This window comes from Phaethon lepturus, unplaced genomic scaffold (assembly GCF_000687285.1).
Source record: "Phaethon lepturus isolate BGI_N335 unplaced genomic scaffold, ASM68728v1 scaffold48298, whole genome shotgun sequence".
Classification (NCBI taxonomy): domain Eukaryota; kingdom Metazoa; phylum Chordata; class Aves; order Phaethontiformes; family Phaethontidae; genus Phaethon; species Phaethon lepturus.
Genome location: NW_010556411.1, coordinates 14,217 through 27,252, shown reverse-complemented (window position 1 = coordinate 27,252; position 13,036 = coordinate 14,217). Strand labels below are relative to the sequence as shown.

Genomic DNA, 13,036 nt, shown 5'->3' with positions numbered 1-13,036 from the left:
ATATTTTAGGTGCAGAACAAGGCTGCATGAGCTTTTTCATATCAGGGTTTGTGAACTACCGTTTAGGGCTGATGATACTGGTTTGATTTTCAACCTTTCTTCTTCTGATCATTCAAATTCTTTTTTCCTTGGGCTACTATAATTTGAAAACAAAACCCCCACAACAACTGAGGGACCATATTATGAACTCAAAAAATTGCTATTGTTCCCTCCAAGCATGAGATATCTTAAGTACATATTGATGTATTTGACACTATATCTAACTTTCCATTATCACTTTTTTCTCCTTTTCCTCACTTTTCATTGAGTTGTGTTTCTCAGTAATCAGTGGAACACTAACCATCTGAATTGATCGCATTTTGAAATTAGGGAAAACATGTCTTGATGATCTTAGTAAGAATTCTGCTTACGGTAGATTCTCTTTTTGAGGTTAACTTCAAAAGGTCCTCCTCTCTTTGTATTTAATATGTGTCTATACTTGAATGTGAAGCTTTTTTATACAAATACATATATTATATATACACATACAATACATTATATATATGCACTATATATATTATATATATTTAAAATATATATGTGTGTGTGTATATATATATTTATTTCTTACTGATCAATTCCCACCTTGGTATGTCAGAGTTAATCTCTACCCACAATTACTAGGACCTCTTTATCGTGGGGTTGGTGTTAGTGTATTGTATTGCCTCTTTCTATGGACTGCACTACAAAACAATCCATGCGCATAGTTAAAAGTCCAAAGCATCAGAATGCTGGGCTTGCATTTTTCCTTCAAGTACATTTGAGGGCTCTGTACTGCTTTTCTGCAAAGCTATAAATCCTCTGAAGATTTCATTGAGAAATAGAATTCATGCTACATGACAGTATGAGTTAACAGTTCATGAAGGAGAATAGTCACAGCTGTGGGATATCAGCTAAACCAGTCTGATTGTCTCCACTTGGTAATTTTGATACCAGCTGGAGATATAGGAAAATACAGATTTAACACTTCAAAGCAAAAAGCAATAGCTCTTCTTATAATTTAATTCAGCTTCTTGGGGAATCAAGTGTAAAAAGATTACTTCAGTTGCTGTAGTCAAGCTGCACCACATTTCCGTGTTCCTGTTGCACACGTATGGTGGGATGCTGCGTTGTCTCAATGCGTTTCAGTATTCTACAGCAGGATGTGCTGGACTTGCAATAAGTGCATCTAAATAGGAAGCCAATGTAGTCTCTCCGTAGGTGCTACACCACACTGCTGCTAACTCCTGCAGCTTTAATCACTCTCACTTCATAATCTTCTGACAGTATCTTTTCTTCATTTGGATCTAAACCAAAATGCTCTGGATTCTAGTAGAGTTGCTGCTCTGCAGTACAATCCCTGCAGTATACTGAAAGGTTTTGCATAGGCCAGATCAAAGCAATACTATATAAATACCAGTGCAAACCTTTTTCTTACAGTTAATACAGTGATGGAGTATTTTAAAGACCATGGACTCAATTATATTTAATGGACTATGGAGACTTGTATGTATTAAAGTATTTGTATATTTTGAAGTATTTGGTGTCCACAAAATGATGGGATTTAATTTGGTGTCTAGATTTTGGCTCTGGGTATAGCAGTGGTTGACAAACAAGCAAGACTGACTTTAGTGAGGGTTGCCCAGATCCTTCTTTGTCATGCTTTGTTACAGAGAGAAAAATATGGTGCAACTATACAACCATTTGGATAACGACAAATAACATGAGCGATTTCCTGTCAGGCTGAGCACCCTTTAGATGACCTCCTGGTTCATCAGGCACCATCACTCAATTTTCCTCCCCAGGATTAAAGAATTTTGCAAACTAACTCTCAGTTTCCCAGTGACATTCACTGTACACCCTCAGCAACCCGCTTTTGTTCTGGTCAGAAAACTGGATGTTGTAGAGGGCTGAGTTCAAATGTTTACATAAACTCTGACTGTTGCTTAGAGTAGTCCTCTAATTTTGTAGAATTTCACAAAAAAAATGCCTGATATTGTGGACAGCTGATAAAATTTTTATGTTTAGATTAAGAGTTAAATGCCACCTCAGGTTGATAGCTATTGCATTCAAAGGTTGTTTCATGATTTTAAGGAAGAAAGTGACTTTTCTTCACTCTTCAGGGGAACTCTGTCCATGTTACAGCTGTTGTTGTGGGACACTCCCAGACAAACCCCAAAAAGTAGCTCACACTGTCCTGGGCATTCTCTTGCTTTAGAAATGGGAACAGTGAGCACATGCTTGTTCCCCACGCTTGACTGTAAATTTGAAATACTCCTGGTTAGTGAAGAGACTCCAGATATATCTCTGGCTAATAGCACAATATACATGCATGGCATGTACAGCAAAACACAACTCTATTTCAGGTGATTCTGAGACATCCCAGCTTATCCTGACAGGTAAGATACAGGGTTACAGCTTATTTTAGCGGACTTTAGGTAGATATACAAAATTATTTTAAATGAAGTGCACATAATAAAATTAAAAATTTACCTAGTAGCACTGTAAGCCAATTACAACGCTGATATATAAAGAACACATACTAAACAAATTGGGTCTTGCATTTAAGAATTACTACATAATTTTCAGACCGAATCCTGAAAAAGGGTAACCACTCTTCATTTATGTTTTCATTTTTCTCTATCACCCATAGCAAATGTATCCAAGTATCTCACAAGTGTTAATTATTAATCATCATGAACACACTGTTCTTAGAACTCAGAATTTGGTTTTATTCCTATTTTGTTATTGAAAAAGCTCATGCACTGAAATGCCAGGGGAGGGAAGGTCTGTAGCTTAATTTGGAGTACAACTGCAGTAACCACGGTTTGGTTTCAACCAAAATGTCTGTCCACGGTGAATTAGGACATAGCACAAGGCTATGGTGCAAGTGGTCATCATGATCAGAGCACCATCAGCAGCTGCGATTGCTTAATTGGCTCAAGTCCTGCTCAGATCACTTTCTGAGCTGGAAAAATTAGGAAAGTGTATACGAAGTAAAAGCTGACACAAAAATGAGGAGCAAAGAGTAGTGATAACTATACGCATCACCAGCGGTGACTGGTGTTTGGGAGAAAAGCTATAGAGCCTGAAGAACACTCCAACTCATTGGTTTGAAGCATTGAGCTGGAGGAGAGTTTAAAGCTGATATTCCCTGGGACAGCCATGCTGCACAGGGAAGGGTTGCTCACAGGCTATAGAGTCACAGCAAAGCTGCTCTGAGGAAGGCTGCTGGGTTTTTAAATTTATTTAATGATCCTGTGTCCTAGTTGCATGTCACTCTGTCCTGCTCCTGCAGTGTTACTGCGTGGTAGCAAGAAAGTGAGGGAAGAGAGCGGCCATTAGGGCTTCCCTTCTGTTTAACTTAAAGTACAGTATCGCAGATTTAACAGAAGGCGATACAGTACTAAGAAAGATGAGAAATGCAAAAAAACCCCTAGATTTTACTTGGTGATGCATCGTGTTTTCTCATGGAGTGTGTATTGCAGGCCTGTGCTGACAACTTAAGGATGGAGTAAAGCTACACTTACTCCAGTATCTACTAGCTGTTCTGATGAAAGACAGTATAACCAGTGCCTGAGGTTATTACCCTTATTATTAATAAAATAGGTTGCCTTTTTCATCCCTCCTGAAGAACACTCTATATTGTCATCTACCACGGGAAGTTGGGAAAAAGAAGAATTTCCCTGGAGCTCTTGTGCCCACCCTCTCCTCACCTGGCAATGCTTAAGGCTAGAGCAGCTGTGCGTGTGCTGTACCAGCAGCTCCCCTACTTTTCTTAAGGTACCTGGAAGAACCTCAAGCTGAGGTAAGTGTGAACTCATCCTTACTCTGTGCAGCATTCTTATTTACAGTATCAGAGCCTATAACTTAAAAAACTTATGTTCAAAGTATCTTAAATTGTTACAAAGGTTTTCATTCATTCAAACTGCAAATTTTGTTGTGCTAAAAATAGGTCCTGGGCTTGAATTTTGCAGCATCTTAGTTTGTGTGTAGATAGAGAAAAGACATCCTGCTCTTCTGGTTTAATGTAATTAGCCAAATCTGACTCTCCCCAGACTCTTTTATTTTGTCCTTAGACAAAGGACAAAAATCTTGCTTCTATGCATTTTCAATAGGATTTTGATTTTTGTTTTTTTAAAATGGAAAATGTAGTGGTTGGAAGCAAAAATACTCCGTGCTTTGGAACATGAAGAGATAGAATTAAAAGCTGCCATTTTCTAGAGCACGACAGAATGGTTTCCAACTCCTGGTCTTCTGAAAGCAAATGGGGGCAGGGTAATGAGTCTGGAGTTGCAAGAACAAAGAGCCACAATATTCTTAACCTTCTGAAAATTGTTAGAAAAAACCTAATATAAAGCTTTGTGCATTCAGTATGAGCTCTGCCTGGGTGTGGACACAAGGCTTATACAAGAAGGTCTGGTTTCCAAAGAACGCAGCTGTCCTGTATTCTCCCGGTATCACTGAGAATTGTTAGGCAGCTGATTTGAAAACTTGGTCTGTGTAGAGTGTAACTGAATTAATTCCAGTATTGACCCAGGACCACATTAATTATATCTTGGACTTAATTATTGGCTTAAAAAGACAAATAATTTTTCGTTGATGTTAAAGATCTGCCTAGATACTAATGTCATTGTGGTGTGGAGCACTGTGGAGCATATAGAGCTAAAACCCAAGACTTGCTGTATACACAGCATTTCTTTTGAAACAATGAGTTTAATTACAGTGCATGAGAATGGCAGGTCCTGACATGTTAATTTAAGTATTTATAATGTGTATGAAGCAATTCAAATGGATTTTTAGCATTTTTGTGATCAAGTCTGTGGCAGCTTTATCATGGAGTATACTTGACTGAATGCTAAGTCAGTCTAAGGGGAAGCATTCATCAGCTGTGTTTCTTTGATTCAGCTAATTGTTTTACTGACACCTAGGTTGCTAATTAATTGCCCAGCCTCACAAATTAGGGACTGTTGCCTCTCATTCCAAAGCTGTAGACAGCCATGGCATGTGCATTACATTTCAGTACTTTCCGTAGTCCTTAGCTGCATGTTGAATGAATGTTCAACACCAAGAGAACTGCAAAGCCAGCAAGCACGTCTCTAGGACTAAATCTGTGACCTCGGTCAGAAACCATGTCCTAATTTGAGAGAGAGTGCCCACAGAAAACTATCGGAACTGCAGGTTGCCTATGTAACATCAGTGTTGTTGTCTTGTTGGTGAAGTTCATGGGGAACAGGACCCATACTCTCCCTGCCCCTGGACTTGCTAGGACAGGTGACTTTTTCGTTTTATCAGAATGCCAGTACTAGAAGAATTTGAGGATGCATTTTTCATTTTGTGCACTGTCTTAAGGGCAACACTGTACTCAGCAGTTAAGTAATAACTGACAGAAGTCCAAATACTGCTAGGGCCAAAGGGTATCTGGGGTTAACTCCAACCTGATTTGTAAATCAATGTTACTGTAACTTCAGTACATCTTGTTCTCCTTTGTTTCAAGATTTGGTGTACCTCAGAAGAAAAAGAAAATCCTTAATCATAAGGATCTTTTTTTTTTAGGTATGAAAATTCATTAAATGATTATTTGCTAAATTACAGAATCAAAGTTAGTTTAACAACGAGTAAGAATACTGAGAATTCCAAGCCTAAAAATCCAGGCTTATGCTGTATATTTTCTTAATTCTTTTTACCCTGTAATCTCTGTTCATGCCACTGGGTTGTTTTTTGTCTCTCCCAAATATGTTTTGGGTCAACTCGGATACTTCCTTTTTTCACCATCAGTTTCTCTATTTGTGGAAACTTTTTCAAGGATTTATTTGCAATTGCTTTGATTTTCCAACTCCTGTTTCAGAGCTGTAATCTCATCTCCTGTCTTATAGCCACTGCTTTAACAGGGAGATTCAGAAATACACTGAAACTTATCCCCAAACTTACTGGACATCCTAGTAACTGTTAACATTGGTGGGTGGTCTTGATATCTACATGCTGGTTTTGTGCCTTGTTACTAAATATACGGGTAGCCTATAGTATAAGCCCTATAAAATTATATTTCTTCCTTTTTTGTTGTATCTTCTAATAAAATAGGGTATGTTATTTCCTGCTAAATAACATAAAAAGAAAGCATGGCTACATTTTTCCAGGGGCAGGGGGAAAATCACATTGCGACATTTAGTTAGGGGTTTTACCTATCTGGCTAATTTAAATTACATTTGAGATCTCAAAGGTCTTTATGAAGAATGTGAAGGGACATTTCGGATGTTGAACTGTGGCTGAGAAACTCGTTTTAGGAAGGAGATTTAGGAATCAGCATATTCCTATGGGAGCAGTTGTGTGTTGCATTTTAATATACCCTGAAAAATGATTTTGTAGAATAAAAACTTACCTCTTAATTCAGGTTCCATGTAGTCAGGATTACAAAGGAGATAGTGTGTGTTTCTTTGCTCTGTCAGGTAGATCTGTGCTTTGTTCCCTTGTCTCCCACACCGTGATGGGGTTTGCTGCACTGTGCCTGTGCTGTCACTATCCTGCACTGGCCTCCTGCAGTGTAACTCGGGGACACCAAGCATTTAGACACCAATATAGCTCTAGAAACACCACAGATTACAAAACAGTGTTCTGCAATAAATAGGATTATTTCTGCATTAGCTCGTGTTCTCTGTAGCATCCTTTGCTTCTCATAGGCTGTTTAACTCTGCCACCACTGCCATATACTGTGCTGTGCTTCTGCAAATGTTTATCATCTGCAGTGCTGTCAATAAACTGCAGCAAGCTGCACCACACCTGAGCATGTGAATTTGAATTCTACTATCCACAACATTTTTTTCAGTAAATATAGCTTTATAAGTAAAAAAAAAAAATTAATAATGGTTCATGGCTGTTCTGTATGCAGACTTTGAATTTTGGTGTTTATATAGGCAGCACATGGTCAATATAGCCAAATGGAATTACTGTTGTGATTGAAATATCGTATTTTACATTGTTAGACGTAATAGTGCCAAAGAGTTGCTGAGACAAAAGCTGACATGTGGAAGGGGTACCACTAGCATCCATACTTCTGAGTTCAGTTAAGGTTTTGTTCCATTTTTGTATTATGTGTGTATATAAGGCAAGAACATTGATACTGTATAGAGCCTTACTTGGAAACGGTTTATATTGTCTTTAAAGCAATGATCAGGCAGATGCTCAAAATGCACTACTTAAGGTCCAAGTCAGCTAAGTTTCTTCGAGTTGGAGCAGTTCAGTCTGGATGGTCTTATTTCTACATCTGAACAAGCTAATTATTTTGCTAACTCATTGAAGTGTGACACCTGCATTATCAGGGAAGGCTGTGACAGAAGTTTGGAACTGAGATAAAATTATTATTGTTAACTGCATTGTCCTGCAGAAGTGTTTTAAGTGTAGGTAAGACTACCATTCCCCATTGTTCCCTAGACCTTTACTGGTCATTACTGAGGCACTCTAGCATCAATCTGTATTAGGTATGAGTGCCTGATGTGTGTAAAGTGTGTTTAAAAGGAAGAGTTCCTCCAAGATCCTGCCTGGAGGGAATGAATCCAATTGATTCATCCAAATGATCACACCTTTATAAGGGAGGAAATTCACCCTTTTGTTAGGTTATGGAAAAGAAACATTTTAACCTTAATCGTTCCTACAGAGTAAGTCTACACTTTGTATAAGGGTAATGCAGTTTGCAGTGTGACAGTGGGTTTCTGCAATGGAAAAGCAGCCCTGACAAATAACCTCTTTATACAGATGATGCAGCTTCTTTGTAGCTACAACTTTGTAATTTCTAGAGATAAAAATACCACATGAGAGCACGACTTGAGTGGAAACAAATGGAACTTCCTGTGAAACTGGGTCAGCTGCGCTATCACGCCCTTATTGGTCGCTAAGGATGGCCAGGATTTCTCCTGCTAGCTTGCTTTATTTCTTTGCCCAGGCCTTCTGTTGATGTCTCTTAAATTGCGCATGTGCAACTGCAGACAGAGAAATTTGCAGCATATCTGCAGTGACCTGCCTCGACTACACAGTGAGTAAAATGCTACTGAACTTCCCACCATTCCAACTGCCCGTCAGCTCTAAACACAGGAATTACCTCATTTCCTTCAGGCAATTTACATCTTATTGGATAGGCTTGCTTCTACAAGCAGCTTGAGCTTTCTGTATTATTCTCAATTGTATGAAGTAAAGGCTTTTTTTAAAAAAAGTTGAGTTTTTTAAAGAACACCCCCCCCCATTTTTCCAAAGTAGGGAGTTCTCTGTTCCGTTTATCTCCTCACCTCTCTGTTTAGACAGCTGTTGATCATAGAATGCTTGAGGCTGGAAGGGACCTCTGGAGGCTGTCTTGTCCAACTCTTGTTGGACTAGATCATAACATTAGGATCAGCTTTCCTCTTGCCCCCTCCTTTTCCCCAAAAAGTGAGCCACAATGGCAAAACTCTTCAGTTCTGGCACAATGCTTCCATTTCCATTATATTTGTTAATTTTTGTACTCAAAGGATAGATTACAGCTGTACAAAACTGCAAAATACCACGTACTAGCACAAACACAGAGGCATTTTTGCTCCATACTATAATCAATTTCAGGCAGGGATCAGACTCCTCTTCTGTTAGAGGTAGTAGGGTCTACCCCCAACAGGGCTTTACCAAGGGCTACCCTAGTAAAGTCTTTCTGACTTACTTTCTTTTTACCCTAAGCATAGACAACTGCACATGGCAGCCCTGAGCCTGGCTCCAAGCACACAGAAGGAGAAAACCTGCCTGTTGAGATCCTCACCAGCTTAAAAACACGGGAGCAATCACTGTGGCTAAGGCTGAGGGAGAGGCTGCTGATACGTACAGCAAGAGAGGGGCTCAGAAGGGGCTGCAAAGTAAAGCAAGGGCTGCCTTAAAACTCTTCTCGAGAAGTAATTAGCTGGGGGTATTGGAGTGTCGCATGGATAAATCTCATCACAGGGATATGGTTAGGCTGAGGTGCTCTTAGCACAAGGCAGTGGGGTCTGTCTCCACTAGATTCATGGCTGGCAAGTCTTGTCAGCAACTCCATTTGTTAGAACCCTCCTGATAAGTATTTGCTTGTATTTTAAGCTGGGAAAGGCTCGTAATTCTATAGGGAAAGCCCTTCTATGCCACTGCTATCGCTTTTTCCGTGAGGATGCTCTAAATTGTTCTAATCCCGTGTTCAACAAATGTTTGCAGCAAAACTCATGGAAATTTCTGTTGTCAGCTCGATTTCTCAGCATAGACAGGACTGCTGGAGAGGTTAATTTTGAACCTTTCTTTCTAATATAATTAGTTATTGATTAATGTTTGATAGGCTGAGATTTAAAAAAAAGAAAGGAGAGAACATTATGAAGAAAACAAAAAGGACCAGTTTCTTGTATCTTGATAACTCAGGAAGTAAACTCCTAGTGGAGAATTCTAGACTTCCTAACTTTTCTTTTTCCCCATTATTCTGCTCATGACCTGCAACATAGATGTGAAGCTGTTGACAAATGACTTTTCAGGAGCAACTGATCCAGAGTAACCCAAGAAGAGAGTTTTGTTTTTGAAGGTCTCATATAACCATGCAACTTTTACAGCCAGAGAACAATAGAGGGCAATAGATCTCTGTGAAACATCACGTCTTCAGAAAGGTTTCCATTTGATGACACTGATGGCAATTTTGGCAGCTCTTTTCACTGCCTCACAGGGATCATTCAGACACTGCTGAAATGTATCTGTATGATCTAGGAGTGTCTTACGGCCCTCTGGTACCTCAGCCAGCAGGGTGAGGGTTTTGATTGCACTCAGACGGGCTTTGCTGGTTTCCTCAGCAACCAACTTCAGTAAAGGTGGAATGGCTGCAGCACCTAGGGCTGAGAATCTCCCTGTAGAGAAATAAATTGGCTTTAAAATGTGTTATTATATATAATCAACATGCTTTTGAATTCCTACTTTCTACTCCCTGCCCAGCTACATCGCTGAACACCCCAGAGGGTGCAGTGTGAAGAGGTAGGACATGCTTTTCTTTTGAAGACCAAAGCTTGCTTCTAGCTGTTTAAGAAAAGAGTTCTTTCTTAGTTAACTTTATCTGCCTTGCACATTATTATTTCATTTGCAACAACATATCTAAGAATATAAAATGCACTGAATGATAGGATAAACTATTGGGGGGAGGCTAGATGCCCTTAAGAACATCCTCCATTCTTTTATTTTTAAAGACACTTCAAACACTGGGATCCACTCCTCTGTTGTCTTCGGAAGCCAGAGGGACAGTTGCAGAGGAGGACTGGAACACAACTGCTGTTATTAAGATGCTTTTATGTCTAATTACTCATTCATCACACTGAAAATTTAGCAGTTAGTATTTTCAGTGTTGTGTAAGTTACTTGGGAGAACTACAGACCTTATTAATATTCATTCCTCTCCCAGCTGTGAGAGAGAAACTGCCTCTAACCACAAAAATTGTTTCCAGAAAATAGTGCTCCTCTGTTGAGGACCAGTGATTCAGCGTAGCTTCAGATATGTAGATCTCTGTATGGTCTGCACTTGGACAGAAAATGTGCCCCCTCTGGAGGGGAATAATGATGGGGTAGATAAATAACTTCTTGACCTACTTCAGGTGAATGAAATCTGAAATATACTGTCTGCCCTAGACACAACAACAGTAGCTTGAGACAGATCTAAAGAAACATCTAATCTTACAGTTTCTTGAAGAGCTTTAAAACTATCAGAAACTGAGTACTAAGTTGCCTTAGAATTGGATTTCTGGAAAGTATCCCAACAGAACTGCCTCTGTTTCTCACCCTGAGGTTTAACAGCAGCAAACATCAGTGCTCCTGTTGCACTAGCTTGGACTTCAGGATCTGTATCTTCCAACAGGCTCACCAGCACAGGAATAACTTCTTCACATACCACGCCTTTTCCCTCTGGATGAGTACTGTGCAGAAAAGATGGTTAAGTTGCTTTCTCAGACTGCCTCTGCTAACCATGCAGCTACCCACAGCCTCTCCCCATGCCTGGACCCCTGCAGTCCTCCTTTCATGACAACACGTTTCATGACAACAGTGCTGACACAGTCCTCCTCTCTGTTCTCTTTGGAGTCACAATGTTCTGACTGTTAGACAGATGGCAAGCACCACTACCCAGCCACAAGGGAATGAAAGGGGATGTCTGTCTGTTCCTGGTGTCCATTAAATCTACTTGCTGATACAATACTGATGATATCATATTCACCTGTGTGTATGGGCTTAACAATTTTTTAGGCTAATTTTAGATGGTTTGGATTTTTTATTTCTTTCTGTGATACACTGGAGATTGATGGGCAACAGCATGTAACAGGATGCAGGATTAAGTGTGCTGGTGTTCCTAATGGCAATTTGGTTAGAAACCTGGCTGTTGAATCCTATACAGATTAAAAAACCTCCTCAATTAGGAGTCTGCAATTAATTCTTCTCCCAGGTCAATTTTCTCTCTTTCTTTCCAGCCTCTTTAATGCAGGGAATATTTAACATGGCCCAGCTACTGCAGAGACCTAGAATGTGACTGATGCCCATACTCTAAGTGCATTTCTGCTTGCTTTCTATGACTCATGTTATCTATACTCTCTTTTCATATAAAACCTCGCTTTGTTATAAGATATTAGGAGGTGTTTTGTGCCAGTTGGTATGTAAACTACATGATCTGCAGACCTTTTTAAACTAGACATCTGTTGAGCAATTTTATTACATTTTGTGATTGCAGAACAGTGGACTTAAGTTGTTCCTTTCATCCAGTGTTTGATACACAAATTTAATATAAAGATTGCTTTTTCTGATCCATCACTGATGTACGTAGCAGCCTGTGTCAGAAGCTATTTCTGTCCCCAATCACACTGAAAGTTTCCCAGGACTTTTAATTTTTTGAGAGAGCATGGCTGTCCAAAACAATAAGGGAGTTTCTCCCTGCCTCCATAGTGGTCAGAATCTTTCATGATTTCACATGATTTTTCATGGAGAAATTTTTTCTCAGCGGTGCTGTAGCAGGAAAAAATCCTGATTTCACTGCCAATGCTGAACACAAGTAGAAGGAGAAGGAATGACATTTCCTCATCAGCATCTGCTTTCTTGAGTGATTTATAGCAATTATGATTTTTAGAAGTCTTCTACTTATGTGTGCATTCAGGCTGATATTCCTTTACATGTGACATGTGACAGCTTCAATGTGTAGTGGAACACAACTGTAAACTAATTACATGGACTCACTCATTAAATGAGTATTTTCTTGGGCTTATGTATGATAGATAGATTTTTTTTTTTTTTTACTTTACCCAATTTCTAACAGGACGCAAGCTGCTTTGCTTCTGATGGCCACTGATGAGTGTGTGAGCTTTTCCTTCAGGATAGTAACGGCACCAGTTGCTAGAGCTTCAGAAGCCTCCACATGCAGACAGTTGGAGAGTGTATCAAGGATTAGCTCCTGGATCTCATCCGACTCAGTCTTCAATTTGAATACAAGTAAGGGAATCAAACCAGCATGCAGTATGCCAACAGCCCCTACCGGAGGAGACAGGGAAGGAACATAGGTGAGGTGTGAGTGCATTTACCCTTTCTACCTGCACTTTAAATTTCTTAATAGGATCAAAATACGTATGGTAACTCATTTTCTTACACAGATGTGGGATTGAGAGATGGAAATTACTACAATACTGCTCTGTTCATAAATGCCATCTTAGCATTGCTTCCTCAGGAAGCTTCCACAACAGTCCTGTAAAGATATCAGCCCAGGTAATAGCCAAAATGGCAATTGCTCTGATGTTCCCAGTTTCCCCCACTATAATATTTCTCCCCAAATCATTCTTGCTAAGAAAAAAACCCCACGAACGTATAAAAGTCACCTTATATCCAGCCTTTCTAACTGTTCTCAACATGAACAGATGCTAACAGAGACTGAGATGTGAGCCTTTAGAGCTAATACTTTGATCCTCCACTATGGTTTCTGTGGGGGAAGTCAACAGTTTGGGAACTGTCAGCTTCCTCACACATTTCTTTGTAGTAATTCT

The 13,036-nt window shown here is 39.6% G+C and overlaps 1 protein-coding gene across 1 annotated transcript; it reads right to left on the bottom strand.

Annotated features, from left to right (window-relative positions):
* Window positions 1-9,544: 9,544 nt before the first annotated feature.
* LOC104615266 (rhabdoid tumor deletion region protein 1-like) lies at window positions 9,545-12,576 on the bottom strand. Its single transcript, XM_010292462.1, has 3 exons — window positions 12,305-12,576; window positions 10,803-10,936; window positions 9,545-9,884 (listed from the first exon to the last, which is right to left on the bottom strand). Exons 1-3 carry the CDS (start codon window positions 12,574-12,576, stop codon window positions 9,643-9,645), a joined length of 648 nt encoding a protein of 215 aa, XP_010290764.1. The 3' UTR covers window positions 9,545-9,642.
* Window positions 12,577-13,036: the final 460 nt, after the last annotated feature.